We start from the raw sequence: 17,112 nt of genomic DNA on the forward strand, positions 1-17,112 counted from the left end.
TTAATTTTAAAAAAGCTGCCATAATGAAAGAAAAAATTTTAAGAAAAAATAGTCATTTTTTTTTCTAATCTTTCCTTGAGTGCTGCCTCTAGCTAGGAATTTACTTTTCTCATGAAGCAGCTCCTTACATTAAATAAGAATAGTTCGAATTATTAGAAAGTTATTCTTTTATTTTTAGCTGAAACTCACCTTCCTATAACTTCTGCTTTTTAGTCCTTGAGCCCCTCTCAAGTCTTGTGTGTGTGTGTGTGTGATCACTTTCTCCTCGTTCCTCAGCTGTTCTTTATATAATTTTTAGACCCATCGCTGTCCTGGTTATCTTTTCTGGATGTGTTCCAGTTTGTCAGTATTCTTCTTAAAATTTGGAACCTAAAACTGACCATGGTACTTGAGATGTTATTTGACCAATGTATATTACAGTGATTATTATTGCTTCTGATTTTTGGCTTTTGGTATTAAACAGTTGACTGTGATAAAAAAAAGAGATTGCAGTACCTTTTTGACGTTTTCCACACACTTCTGTTGCCATTGAGTCTTTTCAGGCTTCTGCAGAGACTTTTAGGCATAATCCGTTTTATGTCATGAGCAGAAATAGGCATTGAAATGCCTGTCAAAGAAAGCTGACTGTATAGTAGTTTACTTTGCACTGCTAGTTTATGGTAGTCTTGGGAATGAGGTGGCAGAATGGCACTCTTATTTCTGGTGTTGGATGCACATGTGGGGAGAAAGGTGGAGGTGTGATTTGGAGTGTTTCCTTGGTAATAGTGTAAAGTATGTAGAGAGAGGTAGTGTTTGAGGGGTATCAGAGATCAAAACATCTAAGAGAAGTCCTATTATGTTTACTTTTCTCCAATTCTGTCATTTGTTTCCCTCTTGTAGGGGAAAATGTTCACCTTGGTCCAGGTGATGGGCAGTCTAAAGACTCTGGGTCCCTCCCTCACCTTCCTCAAGAGGAGAAAAGGCTCCAGTGCACAGTTGAGGGCTGTGATCGGACATTTGTGTGGCCAGCACATTTCAAATACCACCTAAAAACTCATAGGTAAGTAAGCTTAAGATGATAGACTTGAGGCCAAGCAAACATAGAAGATTGTGAATGGACATGGTCAGCATGATATGTTAAAAGCAAACATGGGAACTAGCTTCTTGATGTCAAATTTATTTTGCTCTTCAGAGGAAGGAATTTCTCACTGTCACTGTATGGTACATAAATTTTGGTTATGGAATTCAGGGTATTCTACTTTGAGTATCTATTTCAAGTTGACTTGAAAAGGCAAAGAGAACTATTAGCTCAGTAAGTGGCAGAGAACAGAGCTTCCATTTCCTGATTTCAGCAGATGAACCCACTTGTTTTTTTCTAAATAGGAATGGAAGTTTTGGTCTTTTTTTCTAGTCCTTTTCTCTAGATTGCACTAGGGTAGAAGACTAAGTGGTTCAGTTCTTTTGTTTCATTTTTAAAGGGAGAAGACTAGTTGCTTTTGCATTCACATTGATTGAGCACCCATTGATTCCGTTAAAGTAGCTGTAATGGTACCAAAGGTGCCTAAGACTGACTTCCATTGTCAGGGAGCTTCCATGTTAGAGAGACTGCAGACATGTACATAAAAGTAACATAAGACATCAACCACAGATGGAAAATAGTACAAAGCAAGTACTGAAGTTCTAGGGAACTTCCATGAACTTCTCCCAAGAGAAAAACTTCTTTAGGAAGTTATTGCTTCACTGATTTTTTTTTCAGGAATGACCGTTCTTTTATTTGCCCTGCTGAAGGCTGTGGGAAAAGCTTTTATGTGCTTCAGAGACTGAAAGTACACATGAGAACTCACAATGGGGAGAAGCCCTTTGTGTGTCCTGAGCTGGGATGTGGCAAACAGTTCACCACTGCTGGAAATCTGAAGAACCACCTTCGGATCCACACAGGTGTGTGCACATGCCCCTTAAGTGGCCCACAGGTCACCTTCTTCTGAGTGAGGCCATTGAGATCTATGGGACCTCTTCCATTCAGGCAACGGAATATATTTAGGTAACAGTTCAGCAAGTACTTACTGCATGTTTCCTATGTGCAAGGCCATGTGGCAGATACATAGTGATGCTGTCATGATGTACTGGGAGCTGGTTGGCAAAAACTAACAGGTACTATTTGAGTCAAGCAGCAGAATTCATTGAATAAGTTTGTCTTGAATGTGCAAAAATAGATGTAGGCCCTGCTCTTGGGGAATATATCCTTTTTTTCTCCAGTTCTTTATTCAGCTTTTTTTTTTTTCTCTCCTTTCCCCTCCCCCTCTCCCACTCGTTGAGCCAGCAAAACAAATCGTACCCATCACCATGTGTGAGTGATCATGCAAATTAAATGTCTGTGTGAGGAATAACCATTTTAATGGGCTCACAACATCTCCAAGGGCACAAGAGGAGACATCACATATAGGATTGAAAAGTAAGGCCCAGAGAGGTAATGCCAAGTACAGGATAGCCAGCATTAGGTCAAAGGCTGACCTGCCCCTTGCTCAGAGGGTGACAGCTCAGGCCATCTGGCCCAACAAACCATCTTCTCACTGTTCCTTTACCACAGGTGCCATTGTCATCTTGGTGAGATTACTGTTCTCCCCTCAGAGCTTGCTTTCCTCTTTGCCTCTCCTTTAAGAGTCTCTGTTGCTAAACTGCAAAGAGAAAAGTTAGGGAGCATTTTAGAAACTGAATTGTGGCTACTGTTGCCCCTACAGTTAGCCTACCAGCCTCCCTTTGTTTTGTTTTTGTTTTTGTGGTGGTTTTGTTTTGTTTTGTTTTGTTTTTTGGTTCAGCATGATAATTTAGGAAAGATAAATGATATTTTCTGAGGGCAGTTCAGAATTACTCTCCACTCTGGGAATAAGTTCCTTACAGCCAAATATTTAAGTTACATTCTGTATAAATATAGTAAGTATTGGCATCTAATTTTCAGCATTCCTTGATAAATTCAGTTATTGAATGACTACAGTGTGCATGGCATTGTGCTAGGTTAGTAAAAGTTATAAATCCTGGTCCTCAAGGAAAATATTTTGGTATGGCTATCTAGAGTATTATCCTGGGTGTTATTATTGTATTCTTGTATTTGAAGAGCTCTGTTAACTAGCTTGGGGTATAAATGATATGCATATTGAAAATCAAATTATAATACCATGGTAGTTATGTGCTAAGTGGTATACTTCTTACTTTCCCCTTATTTCCTAGTGTATTCTTGCTTCTACCCTCTTTTCTATTTCCCCTCATCAGACCCTCAGAATAGAATCAATCCATCCCCAGGAGCTATGTTTTCTTTATTTAACTACCTTGAATGTCAGGCATTCCCTTGAAAGGTGGGCAGCCGCAAACCTGGGTGAGTGGAGAAAAAAAACTAGCCAGGCAGGACTTTGAGCAGAATCCATTTATTTGTCTGAGGGTCAAGGTTTATATAGTTTTTTACAGGCAAGCAAGCAAGATTATTCCCATGAGAACATTTCTAGTTTACTTCTTTTACTTCCTGATCTTAGTTCCTCCGGTGAGACAACCTTGGGGTGCACAGTCAGGATCAGGACTTTCTCATCCTTGTATATCAGGAGTGGGATGGTGAGCCAGTTATCCTGAGAATGTCAGCCCTTGTGTTAGTACACGTCTCAAGTAAAGCCTGGACAGTACCTCACATTCCACACTCCATCATTACTGGTCCTTTACTCTTGAAGACATTAAACTTCTGAAAGAACACTTATTCTCCCCTTTAGAATAATAGTATTACATCATCATACAGTTTCTTTCATTTGGTACAGGGGTGGGGAACCTGGTGCCTCAAGGCTACATGTGTCCTTCTAGGAGTGCAGTCTTTTGACTGAGTCTAAGTTTTGTAGAACAAATCCTTTTCTTAAAGGGATTTGTTCTGCGAAGTTTGGATTCAGTTGAAGGGCCATGCAAAAGGCCCATACCTGATGGCAAAACAAGTTTTCCTTTGTAGATTTTCCTGAATTCTTGTGCTTATATTTCAACATTTCTACTTAGATAAGGAATCTTTGAAAGTCTTCTATTCCATTAAAGGTCTGTTTTTACTCCCTTTCTCCCCTGCTCCACCATAGGATCATACTCTATTTTTGCAGTCATTCTCAGCTTCTCTCTTTTGCTTTTTAGAATATTGTATTATAAATCTCTTTTCAATTTTAGTAGTGCCTCCCAGGTCTTGTGTGATCCTGACTGTCATCCCTTGGAACTTGGACTGTTTCTTTCTGGATGCTTACAGTATTTTTTTCTTTGAAGTGGAAACTCTGGATTTTGCTGTGATATTACTAGGACTTTTTGGGGGGGGTTTACTTTTATGAGGTGATCTGTAGATTTTTTCTATCTTTACTCTTTCTTCCATCTTTACTTTGCCCTCAAATAGATCTGGGTGCTTTTTATTTATGTTTTCTTTCTTTCAAATCTTGGCTTTTATATCTTGATACACATTTCTTCTAGGAAATCATGTCTCTGGAAAATCCATTTTTTTTTTAGTCTTAAAGTTGTTATGGAGTTAGATTAATAATAATTTTTGAAACTGATTAGTGTTTTCTTTGATTTACTCATTTCTTCAGCTTTAGTTCCTGTATTGAGGGTTTGTGTCATGCTAGACTTTTGGGTGAGGTGGTTGTTCCTGAGTCTTCTCACTTCTTTTATACTAATCTCCGTTTTCTGGGGCCCTGGAACTTCAGGGTTTAGAATGCTGTCTCTTTAGGTCCCTTTCTGGTATTTCATAACTGATCATTTGGGACCTCACAGCTCCTGGAGCAGGACTGTCCCAGTTAGTGCTGTGACATGGTGCTAGTCAGCACCACTCTGGGCACTGGAGCTCCCTGGACCTTTGTAAGTTCCTACCCTGGGGACTTTCTCAGAGAAGCCCTTCTCTCTTGCTGCCTCTGGACACAGCTTTGTAGGCCCTGTGTGTCCTATCAGAGGGTCACATTGGCACTCACCCTTCTGGCGGGATTCACCTTTCCTATTGCCTCCACACTTGTGGATGATATCTTAGGTAGTTTTGGAGTAGAATAACTCAGTTATTGTAGTTTCTAATTGGATTTTTAAAAAATCATTATTTGGTCAAGTGGGAACTTCGTGATTTTGTTGGAGTAGATGAGAAACCGGGCAGCCTCTTAGCCATTAAGGCCACTGTCTTGGCAGGAATTGAGAGACATTTTTTTCACTTAATTTTTATTGAGTCATGTTTTAATAGACAAATACCTTATCAGAGACACTTTATTTGTACCTCTCAGCATTTGTAAAATCAAATTTGATATCATAGCTATTTGTGTACCAGTCTATTCTTCTCCTCACCTCTTCATAATGATGGAGCTGTGCATTTTTTATCTTTTCCTTTTCTAGACCTAACCCAGTCCCTCACGCATTTTGTATGTTTGATTTGGATCTGTGATGTCATCAGTATTTGGCATCAAGTCAAAATAGCAATTCTTTTCTTCTTTCATCCTTTGAAAAATGAAATTATTGGCAAAGCAAGACAAGAATTTGCTTTGCTTTTGGTCGTGAGAGCTGTGGCAGATCTCCAGATAATTGAAGTCTTCTGTTACTAGTATATCATGCTTGCATGCCAAGTTTGTGACATTTCCCAGATGCTTCTTCTATTTCCATTTTTTGTCCAGGTGGTTTGTGGTATTTTCTCATGGCAATACTGCTTATGTTTCTTCCTCTTTTAATTTTCACCAGATGCTCTCCACCATCCATTTCCCTGCTCCCATTCTTGGATTTTTTCACATCAGGATGTCTAGTGTAGCTTTTAATCATAAAATTTTCGAGGCCAATGAAATATTTCTCCTGGTGTTTTATCCATGGCATGACAGTGAATCTGGATTCACTAAGGCAGTGTCCATAGAGTGGCAGATCTTATTACCAAACCAAAAAAGTTTTAGGGCTAGACCTGGTGGCATCCTCATGTCTCATTGAAGGGCCAATCCAGCCAAGTTTGGAGAGGCTCACTTGGAGGCTTGGTCACCAGATCATCCTTTTTTTTCTTTTTTCTGTTTTTGGCTATGGCACCTAATCAAGACCATGTGCTAAATCATGGATGAGGTGTGGAGGGGTCGAGGTTGGAATATATTCTGCACCGATGACTGTCTTTACTGATGAAATTGTATATCCTTGCAGTCAATAATAGGGTAGCTTAGGGAGTGCAGTGAATCAAGTGCTAGGTTTGAAACCTGGAAGTCTGGAAGATCTTAGTTCAAAACCAGCCTCAGACAGTAACTGTGACAATAACAATAGCTGAGTCACTTTACCCTTACTTGCCTCAGTTCCTCATCAGTAAATTAGAGACAAACTGGAGAAGGAAATGGCAAACCCCTTCAGTATCTTTGCCAAGAAAACCCTTTGGACATTGTCCACGATGTCACGTAGAGTCACTGAACAACAATGAAGTCAGTAAATGATAATTATAACTGACATTTATAACATGCTAAATGCTTGAGTAAATTTCATCTTTACAACCCTTTCTGAGTTAGATACGTTTAGCTTCATTTTGTAGATAAGAAAACTTAGGTTTGGAGAGTTTAAGTGACTTGATCAGTGTCAGACAGTAAATGTTAGAAGTGGGATTCAAAGTCATACCTCATGTCCAATTCCTTTATTAACACATGGTATTCAAAGCTGTTAACTGACATAGATATTTAGGACAGAGCTGGTGACTTTCTAGCAGTCTTTCCACAATACTGTAATGTTGTGGGGTTTTTTTCTACATGTAGAGACCATGAGATAAATACCATGATGAACACTATAACAGTGACGGTACAGAAAGAGAAGAGAATGAGACGGAGGATAAAACCTAAGATACCAGTAATAGTTAATGGATGGATGAAGAGGAACTATCAAAAGAGTCATAAAATGAGTGGTCATTGCTAGGAAGAGAACCAGAGCAATGTAGAAGCACAGAAGTCAAGGAAAAAGAGAAGTTGATGGAGGGTTGGAGTCAGTAAGTGTTAGGGGCACACAAAAAGGTCAAAGTATGGAGTTCAGGAAAAGGTAATTGGTTTGGCCTTTGAGAAAGCACTTTAAGTAGAGTGGTAGGACAGCGAAAGTCTTGGCAAAGGGTTAAGATGAACTGGCTGAAAGTTTGTGTGTGAACTAATGAATCCATCTTCAAGCACTTGTTAAGCATACTTTATAGGTTGGAATGCAAAAACAAAAAAAATTAAATCTGTTCTGAGGGAACAAATAAAGCATAGCTGACTTATTTCAAGAATTCTGGCTGTGAAAGGAAGGAGAAATAGAATGTTAGCTTGAGGGACACAGCATAACCAAAGTAGGTTGTTTTTTTTTTTTAATTATTATCTTAAAGATAGAGGAAACAGGCATCTCTGAAGACATTGGGAATAACCTAAGAAAGTACAAGAGGTTGATAGATGCCAGAAATAAAGGAAATGGACATCCAGTGGAGATATTAGCTTTAGAGTAGGAGTTCTTAACATGAACTTTTTTTTTTATTTCAGTAACTGTTTCAATGTAATTCATTTCTTTTTTAGTCCTATGTATTTTATTTTCTGCATATCAAATAATCTGAGAAGGGGTCCATAGGTTTCACCAGCCTGCCCAAGGGGTTTGCAATAAAAAAAAAAAAGGTTAATTTCTGCTTTAAAGGAATAGGAGAGGAATCATTTCTTTCAGATAGGAAGGAAGCAATTGATCAATCTAAAAATATACTTTTGAGATATTGAACTTCTAGGAGACAGGATGGCAGAGTAAGCAGTAAATCACTGTGACTTTCCCCTATTCACCTCCAAATAACCATTAAATAGTGCCCCAAAATAAATCCTGCAACAGCAAAACCAGCAAAAAAGACAGGGTGAAATAGTCTTTTAGCTCAAGAAACTTGAAAGATTGTCAAGAAAGGCCTGACTCAAGTAAAAGGGGAATTCAAGCTAGGACAGGAAGTATTCCAGCAAGCTAGGAGTAAGCCCCAGCTAAGCAAACTGGTTTGAGATCCTGAGCCTTAGTGTGTCTCCTTCCCCCCACCATTGACTTCAGCATGTCCTGGGAAATGGGCAGACTCCAGCTTTGAGAGCCGCCATGTGCTTCAGGGTAGCCCTAGGGAAATGTTTAATCACTTTACTGGCCTCAGTACATACCAGACACCAGCATTAGGACCCTGGTGCAGCACCAGGTAAGCTGCCTGACCTCCTGTAGCTTCCAGCAGCACCAGCCACCCCCCACACTACCCTCTCAGCACAGCACTAGACACTTGGTCACCTGTGGGCCTCAGAGCAACATCAATGCAGCACCAGGTAAACAGGCAGGGCCTGCAGCCATTGGCACAAGAAGCCTGAGAGTGCCCCTTCCACCCCAGGAGCAGAGCTCAAATTTAAAATAAAGGGAAAAGCTCAAAAAAGATGTATAAAAAACAACAACAAAAGAATCTAACCATAGAAAGATAGGGTTACAGGGAAGATCAAGACACAAACTGAGAAAAGAACAATGTCAAAACACCTATGGGCAAAATTCCAAAGAAAAACAGGAATTGGTCTCAAGCTCAGAAAGAACTCAGAAAAACTCAAAAAGGAACTTAAAAATCATGTAAGTGAGATAGAAGAAAAATTGGGAAAAGAAATGAGAGTGATGCTAGAGAATTATGAAAAGAAAGAGTCAACAGCTTGGAAAAAGAAAATAGCTACTTAAAAGTCAATTTCTCAAATGAAAAAGGAAGTACAAAAGCTAACTGAGGAAAACAACTCCTTAAAAGTTAGAATTGAACAGTGGAAGCTAATGACTCTATGAGACATCAAGAATCAAATTCAAAAGAATGAAAAAAATGGAAGAAAATGTAAAATATCTCATTGGAAAAACAACTGCCCTGGAAAACAAATCCAGGAAAGATAGTGTCAGAATCATTGGACTGTCTGAAAGGCATAATCAAAAGGATGTCCTGGGCAGCATCTTTCAAGAAATTATCAAGAAAACTACCCTGATATCCTGGAACCAGAGGGCAAAGTAGAAATGGAAAGAATCCACTGATCATCTCAGGGAAGAGATCCCAAAATAAAAACATTATAGCCAAAGTATAGAACTATCAGGTCAAGGAAAAAGATACTGCAAGTGACCAGAAAGAAATAATTCAAATATTAGGAAGCCATAATCAGGATTACACAGGCTTAGCAGCTCCAGCCTTAAAGGATTGGAGGTCATGGAACATGATATTCCAGAATACAACCAAGAATCACTTTCCTGGTGAATTTAAACAATACTTAAAGGGGAAAAAATGGTCATTCAATGAAACAAGATTTCAAGCTTTCATAAGGAGAAGACCCAAATCAGTATCCAATATCAGGACCCAGGAGAAGCCTAAGTAAAAAGGGAAAAGAAAACATAAGGAATTCAGTGGAGCCAAATTATTTACATCCCTCAATGGGAGGATGATATTGTAACTCTTAAAAATTGTACCATTAATAGTACAGCTAGAAGGAATACACATAGAGGGTATGGGCATAGGGTGAATTTGAGGGCATGACAAAAAATAATTAAGAGATGAGAAACAGGAGTACAGTGGGTGCAGATGGAAGGGAGAAGTAGAATGGAATAAATTACTTCACATGAAGAGGCATGAAAAACCAATTACAGTGGAGGGAAAGATGGGAGTATGGATGATCAGCAACACCTGAATCTTCTCATCAGTATTGACCCAAAGAGAATGATATACTTGAGGAGAGTAAGTAAAAGGGGTGGGGAGTACTGACAGAAGAGAGGGCAGGCCTGGGGAGGTGGTAGACAGAAGCAAAACACTAGAAGAGGAAAAGGGTGAAAGGAGAGAGAAGACAAACAGGAAGAAAAATAGGATGGAGGGAAATACACAGTAATCATAACTGAATGTGAATGGGAAGAATTCTTCCATAAAATGGAAGCTAATAGCAGAGTGGATCAAAACCTAGAATCCTACAACATGTTGTTTACAAGAAACAAACTTGAAGCAGAGAGGGACATGCAGGGTAAAGGTAAGGAGCTGGAGCTAAAGTAAAAAAAGAGGTAGCAGTCCTGATCTCAGACAAAGCAAAAGCAAAACTAGACCTAAGGTAAGGAAACTATCTGGCTTAAAGGTACCATAGACAATGAAGAAATCAGTGCCAAACATATGCACCAAGTAGTATAAAGGAGAAGTTAAGTGAGTTGCAGGTTCATGATCAAATAAGATAGAGAGCATTATGAAATATAAAGTAGATAATTCTGATTGTATTAGAAAGCTTTTGCACAAGTAAAACCAGTGCAACCAAGATTAGAAGGAAAACAGAAAGCTGGGAAACATTCTTTACAGCAAGTGTCTCTGATAAAGGCCTTATTTTTCAAATACATAAGAGAACTGAGTCAAATTTATAAGAATATAAGCCATTCCCCAATTGATAAATGGGCAAAGGATATGAACAGGCAGTTTTCAGATGAAGAAATTAAAGATATCTATGGCTTTTTCATATGAAGAAGTGCTCTAAACAATTTTTGATTAGAGAAATGCACATTAAAACAATTCTGATGTACCACCTCATACCTGTCAGATTAGCTAACATGACAAAAAAGGGAAATGATAAAATTAGGACACTAATATTCTATTGGTGGAGTTGTGAACTGATCCAACCCTTCTGAAGAGCAGTTTGGAACTATGCCCAAATGCTATGGGACTATGCTTTGGAACTATTCCAAATTGCTCTCCAGAAGGTTTGGATCAGTTCACAACTCCACCAACAGAGCATTAGTGTTCTAATTTTCCCACATCCTCTCCAACATTTATCATTTTCCTTTTTTGTCATGGTAGTCAATCTGATAGCACGTGATGTGGTTGAAACATCAACTTTTTTAAATTTTTTAAAATTTTATTCTTTTTTGTGTTTCTTTCCCTTTTGATCTATTTCTTCTTTCACGACTTTGACTAATATGGAAATGCATTTTACATGGTAGCACAATGTATAATTTCTGTCAAACTGCCTACCATTTTAGGGAGGGGAAGGAGGTAGAAAAATTTGAAACTCAAAGTCTTGTAAAAATGAGTGCTAAAAATGACTTTGGCATGTAATTGAGGGAAAATAGTATTTAAAAAAAGTAAAATAACTACAAAAGAATAAAAAGAAAAAAGCCCATACTTTTGAATTAGGTAAGGAAGGTAGATAAGGGAGCTTCTGGAAGATGATGTCATTTCTTAGAATTATGGAGTTGATAGAATTGAGAATCCCTAAAGAGAAGGAAAGATGTTTGGAAAATCACTTTAGTGTAATAATGAATTCCCTAGAAGAAAATACTGAAAGCTGAGTAACTGAGGACTGAATTGAAGTAGCATGAAGAAAGGATTAGAATGGAGCAAGTTACCTGGCAACACAGAATGGGTTAGAGAAAAGAAACATGGATAAACAGGTGTGTGTGTGTTCTATGTTTGAATCTTTTCTTTCCTTTCCTTTCTCTAGGTGAGAAGCCATTCCTGTGCGAGGCTGAAGGCTGTGGCCGTTCCTTTGCTGAGTACTCCAGCCTTCGAAAGCATCTCTTGGTTCACTCAGGTAGGATTGCCTTTTGTATTGCATGTGGCAGTCCAATACCTCAAGAACAGGTAGAAAATCAAAAGGGTGGGAGGTTAAGAAGGAAATCTTCCAGAAAAACAGCTGCTATAAATATGAATTAAGTCTTTGGTTTTGCCATGATGAAGTAAATGAGGGTTTCTTAAGATGTCTTAGATTTGTCATTCAAGATGAAACATGTCCCCAGGAAGTTTGGCTGAAATTGTTGGACCTGACCATTTGCTTCAGGCTTCTCAATGGGAAGATTAACAGCATTAGTTGACATTTATTTGATTGGTGTGCCATACAAATCCAGTTAGGCATGAGTCCTGCCCTCTAGGGGCTGATGTTCTCATTCTTCCAGTGCATGTACACAGGGATGTTTTCACCTCATATGAATGCAGAGAAACTGATATGATCAGCAACAACGGCAACGTTCCTACTTCCTGGTCAGTATTCTCTATTACTGAAGCATCCCGTACCTCTCACAAATGGATCTGTAGGCCATATTCGAGGAGGTGCAAGATTATAAATGTGCTACTTAGTTGTCTCCCACGGGAGACAAGTCTAAAACCAGTTTCATTGACCTTAAAACAATGAACTATTTCTCATTTTGGAGCTTAAGTTCCCTCTAACCCTTGTCAGTTTGCTCCTTCCGTGCTAAAGACATCTTTCAGAATTTATGGAAATACTCTACAGCACACAGGCATAAATGATTTTTCCCCCACCCCAGAAAAGATCTTCAAATAAATAAAAGTTAGGAAGTCAAGGAAAAAAGTGTTCTCTCATTAGAGGGAATAATTTCCTATGGATATTGTAACTTCTTTCACCAGAATTTCTTTGCCAGTGAACTTATTTTATTTAACCCTTTTTCTTTGGGCATTCATTCGTTGGTCTAGTCACTCCAGTCTCTCCTGCTGACAAAAACATCCCTCCTTTCACTGCCTTCCCTGCCTTATCTGGTCTCTGTTTCAGGCATGAAGCCCCATCAGTGCCAAGTTTGCGGAAAAACTTTCTCTCAGAGTGGAAGCCGGAATGTGCATGTGAGGAAGCATCACTCAAGGATGGGAGCGACAGGAAGTCGAGAACGAGAGCAAACAGGTGAGGGCGCTGGGTATGAAGGAACAGTCATTAACATTTAAAAAACTAAGACACTTGTCTAACTGATCTTTTAGTTATAGCAGGCTATACCCCTATTAGGTAGTGTGACTAGAATCCTTGAGGTTTTCACTAGAGGAAGCATTATTCTTAGTGTTCTCATTTTACTCTAGGGTTGGGGTCCTTTCTTTCCTCCTTTAAGTTTGCCGCTCCTTCATTGCCAAGGCTGTGAGCTCCAGGGCAGGAGGGGACTCTCCCCCCAGGAAGGGAGGCCAGTGACTCCAGCCAGAACCGGTGGGGCAGGTGGGGGTGGGAAGTCGGGGTCCCACAGCCTTGAGGGAGGGGTTTGGAGGGAGGTGGGGACAAGGGTGATGGGGCTGGTCATGGTGTGGCACACTCCCACCCCAGACGCGCTCCGTCGCCTCTCCTCTCCTCTCCTCTCGTCCTCCTCTGAGCGCGGGCCAGGTGACCTTCCCTCCCCTGCAACCCCCAGCCTGAGGCGCCTCCAGACTGCTGCACCCCTAGGAGGACCCCCACCCCCACCCCACCCCCGTGTCCCTTGGCTCCCTGCCGCGTTCTCTTTCCATGGCTCTGCTCCAGGCTCCAGCGCTCGGGCTGCTGCTGGCGGCTACGCTCGCGGCTGAACTCGGCTGAGAAAGCTCGTTTCTGTGAAACAAACAAGTTAGCAGACTGTGCTGAAATATCACCTGACGTGTGCCAGTGTCAGGCCGTTGGTTCACCTGTTCACAGCTGGCTACAAAGTGTTTGGTGATGAAGGCAGAAGTGATTAGTTCAGAGAGTGGACAGAGAAAGAAACCGGAAGGAGCCATTACAGATACTGATGGAATGCATGATCCTGATTGTGATGCACACAGTTTCTTCAGACCTCGCCAGTGTAATGGCACTGCCCTTTGCTGGTGTGTGAATACTGCTGGAGTAAGAAGAACAGAGAAGGATGGTGAAATATCATGCAGTGAACTAGTAAGAACGTATTAGATCACAACTGAACTGAGAGACAGAACAAGAGAAAAATTTTTTCATAATACTGCCTTAGAAAATGCCCTCGAACAGGAGTTTCAGCAGCGTTACCAACTGAACCCTAAATACATCAAACAGATTTTGTATGAAGATGGTGTTATCACTATTGACCTGGTGCAAAATAGTACCCAGAAAAGCTCTGATGAGGTGGACATAGCTGATGTGGCTTATTATTTAGAGAAAGATGTAAAAGGCGAATCTCCCTTTTATTCCCATGAAATTAATCTTAATCTAAGGGTGAAATGCTTGATCTGGATCCTGCTGAAACTTTAATCTGTTATCTTGATGAAAAGCCAAGGACTAACAGCTGGCATTACTGCTGTCATGGTAGTTGTAGTTCTGGAATTGTTGTACTGGTTGTGTCCAGGAAGAAAAGAAGAGCACAGTATGAAAAAGCCGAAATAAAGGAGATGGGTGATTTGCACAGAGAACCCTCCACATAAGTGCCAAGTATGAAGACAAGAAGAAGAAAAAATAGATATTGAGACTGTATGTGTGGACATGGGGACAAAAGAAGCCTTGTCCGATTAATATCTTGTTTGTAAAATTATGACCTAGGGTTTAAAAATACAGAATAAGTGTAGATTATTAAGAAGTGGGATTTAGATGCTACTCAGCTTATGGGTAATTTGAAAATTTTGGCTATCCCTAACTAAAGAAGTTGGGCCACTACAAATTACTCAAATATACACTCTCTTAGACAAAAACTAGAGTCCATGGGTTTAAGCAAATGCTTGTATGACATCAAAATTCATGCTTTAAATATATTTCCATGATAGGATTTGAATTCCACACTTTTACTTGTAAATGAAAGCTAGTTTTCAATAATGTTTTTTGTTTGTCTTGTACATATTTTTATCTTAAATTTCCTTGAAGTTTTTTTATGAACTTTGAAATTACCAAATTGTTCAAAAAAAAAATTTGCTACTCCTTTTCATGACTTTTCTGATTAATAACCAGGCAACACATCTTAGCCTTCCTGTGCTTACCACAAACAGGTATATCCCTCTGTAGTAATCATTTGCCCAAACATTTCATCCTCGTTTCCACTGACTAGATGAAAGGGGAATTGACATTCATGAAGTACATCAGCTTGTTTGTCCACATAGGAATAGAAGCTCTTTCCTGGAGGAAATGAGGAATGGAAATAATCTTGAGGGACTTGATCCAGTTCCCATTTTTCTTACAGTCTTCTCTCTCTGCAGCTGAGCCACTAATGGGTAGCAGTTTGCTTGAGGAAGCTTCAGTACATAGTAAAAACCTGGTGTCTTTAAACTCACAACCCAACCTTGGGGTAGAGTCTTTGCACCTACCAGATACTAATACCATCCTGGGAGTAGAAGAAGGTAAGATCATGAATTTTCTTGTGAATGGAGTTGTGTCTAAAATGAAGAGTTCCAACTATGCTCATTCCTTGCATGTCTGTTCTGTGTATTTGAGGCTGTTGTGAAACAACAGAACAGTATATACTCTTCACATTTAGAAAATGTGAGGTTTGGGGGCAGATGTAGATCTTAAGCCTGATGCAAGGTCTGCCATTGCCAATGTCATAGAGAAGGCTTTTTGCTTCTCCTGTGTCATGGGTGAAAACCACTGAAATATGGCCATGTATTCTGGGCATCTGGACTTATTCTTATCTTTTTGGCTAAACATTTGATGAATTTTATTTAGCAATAGAGCTAAACAGACTGATACTAAGATGTATAGATGTTCTTCCAAGGATGGCATAAGCTAGAAGGATGCTATAGTCTAGAAGAGATTGTTCCTTATTTCTCTGCTGTAGAATGCTTTTAGACATTAATGTGCTCTTGAAATAAATAGTAAACTTTACTTCTTTCCCTTCAGCATGCCAGCACACAGTGTGGTATAGTGAGCAGAGCTCTGCTTCTACAGTCAAGACCTGACTTTATTTAAATCCTGGCTCTGCACTTACCTGTGTGATTGTAAGAAAGTCTTCAACCCTCTCCAAGTCTCTATTTTCCTCACTCATAAAATGTAGACATTGGATTAGATCTTTTAAAATTCTTTTTAGCTTAAAACATGTCATCCTTCTGTGGAGGCCAACATGATTTCAACCTAGATGTAGTGCTGTACCTCCTCGGGTTTGACCTGGAAATAGATCAGTTTTGGGGCCTGTGGAATTGAGGTGAATTTCATGTAGCCCTAAATGCCTCTAGCTAGCATTCTCATCTTCAGCCCATTGTGTAGAAGCTGTAGTCCTTTCTGTGGTCAATGATTTTCCTTTTTATGATTTTCTGAGTAATTTTAGGTCACAACATTATCACTAATAATAGCTCACAATTATATAGCACTTTATAGCTTACGCAGTATCTTTATTATAACAGGATTGTGCTTCTAATGAAGTAACTGCCTTCCCTCCTTTTCAGGGATATAATCCCTTCATGTTTGCCAAGTTTCTGCCTCACCTTTTTGGATATTTACAGATTGCTCTGCTTGGACCCTCTTCTTTTCTTGATTTTCTCATATCAGGTTCAAAGAAAATCTTTCTTTTTCCTCAAAGGCACAATCTTGTACATGGTTTTCTCTCTATTTGACATCCATTTTTCAAGCTTCCTCCAATGTAAAATGGTATATTCCTTGCAACTCTGCTAAAGAAAACATTCCCTTTGATCTCAGCGTTATGTTTTTTAATCAAGTAATCTCCTTTAGTATAGAAATTTTACTTAAGATGAAAAGCGAGTTTTTCCACTCCTTGAAACATTTATCCAGGTGCCAACAAGCATTAAGTGCCTGGCTCTGTGCTTACAAAAAGTAGAAGACCTAGTTAGAGCACCTATAGTACAGTTGGAGAGAACAAGACTTCCATAGGTAAAATGGTGTTGAACCATATTAAGTTGTGTGGTTTAAGTTATGAGACTGGGTAGAGTGGGAGATTGGTGTGAATTGCAAGAACATTAGCTGAGAATCTTTGTGTATTCAGGGCATACATTGTGCCTTGCAGGTTCTGTTCCATGATGAACAAACAAGCTTTTGGTTTCCACTAATAAGGCCGATGGATAATTAAAGCACAAAACATGTGACCCTTCTGTGGAGGCCAATGTGATTTCAACCTAGATGTAGTGCTATTGTGTGGATATCAATTTACCAACCACAAAAAAGGCAAAAGATTTAAGAAAGTGGAGAAAATATAGCCGAAGTATTGACATCTGCTTAGTGTCCCTCTGAATCTTTTTAAGTGAAGATTTCACCCATACATAAGATATTTAATGGTATCTTAGGTGACTTTCTTAAAAGGCCCAGTTCTGATTCTCATAGTGCTGAAAGGCAGCTTTCCTCAATGTACTCTTGGTATGTGCTTTATTTTAACTGTGCATCAATTTGCATTTTTAAAATGTATCAATTTGTTGCCAGGATTTTCTGTCTTTTCATTTCTGTTTATAATTATTGATCTGGAATTGGCATGTCATACTAGCTGCCTCATTTTACAGATGAGGAAACTGAGGTCTGGAGAAAGGTT

The 17,112-nt window shown here is 39.4% G+C and overlaps 1 protein-coding gene and 1 pseudogene across 5 annotated transcripts in view; both read left to right on the forward strand.

The window, feature by feature from the left end:
* The window catches only part of ZNF410 (zinc finger protein 410), a 47,447-nt gene that overhangs the window by 28,628 nt on the left and 1,707 nt on the right, over positions 1 to 17,112 (forward strand). For 3 of the 5 annotated variants that reach the window (XM_072624887.1, XM_072624889.1, XM_072624888.1), the window contains exons 6-10: positions 880 to 1,039; positions 1,736 to 1,917; positions 11,412 to 11,501; positions 12,474 to 12,599; positions 14,840 to 14,980. In XM_072624887.1, coding sequence (XP_072480988.1) covers positions 880 to 1,039; positions 1,736 to 1,917; positions 11,412 to 11,501; positions 12,474 to 12,599; positions 14,840 to 14,980 — 699 coding nt within the window. The remainder of the gene's footprint in view (positions 1 to 879; positions 1,040 to 1,735; positions 1,918 to 11,411; positions 11,502 to 12,473; positions 12,600 to 14,839; positions 14,981 to 17,112) is intronic. The other 2 variants (XM_072624891.1, XM_072624890.1) reach the window with 1 other exon arrangement.
* Positions 12,951 to 14,894, forward strand: LOC140514470 (epithelial cell adhesion molecule pseudogene; annotated as a pseudogene).

This window comes from Notamacropus eugenii, chromosome 7 (genome assembly GCF_028372415.1).
Source record: "Notamacropus eugenii isolate mMacEug1 chromosome 7, mMacEug1.pri_v2, whole genome shotgun sequence".
Classification (NCBI taxonomy): domain Eukaryota; kingdom Metazoa; phylum Chordata; class Mammalia; order Diprotodontia; family Macropodidae; genus Notamacropus; species Notamacropus eugenii.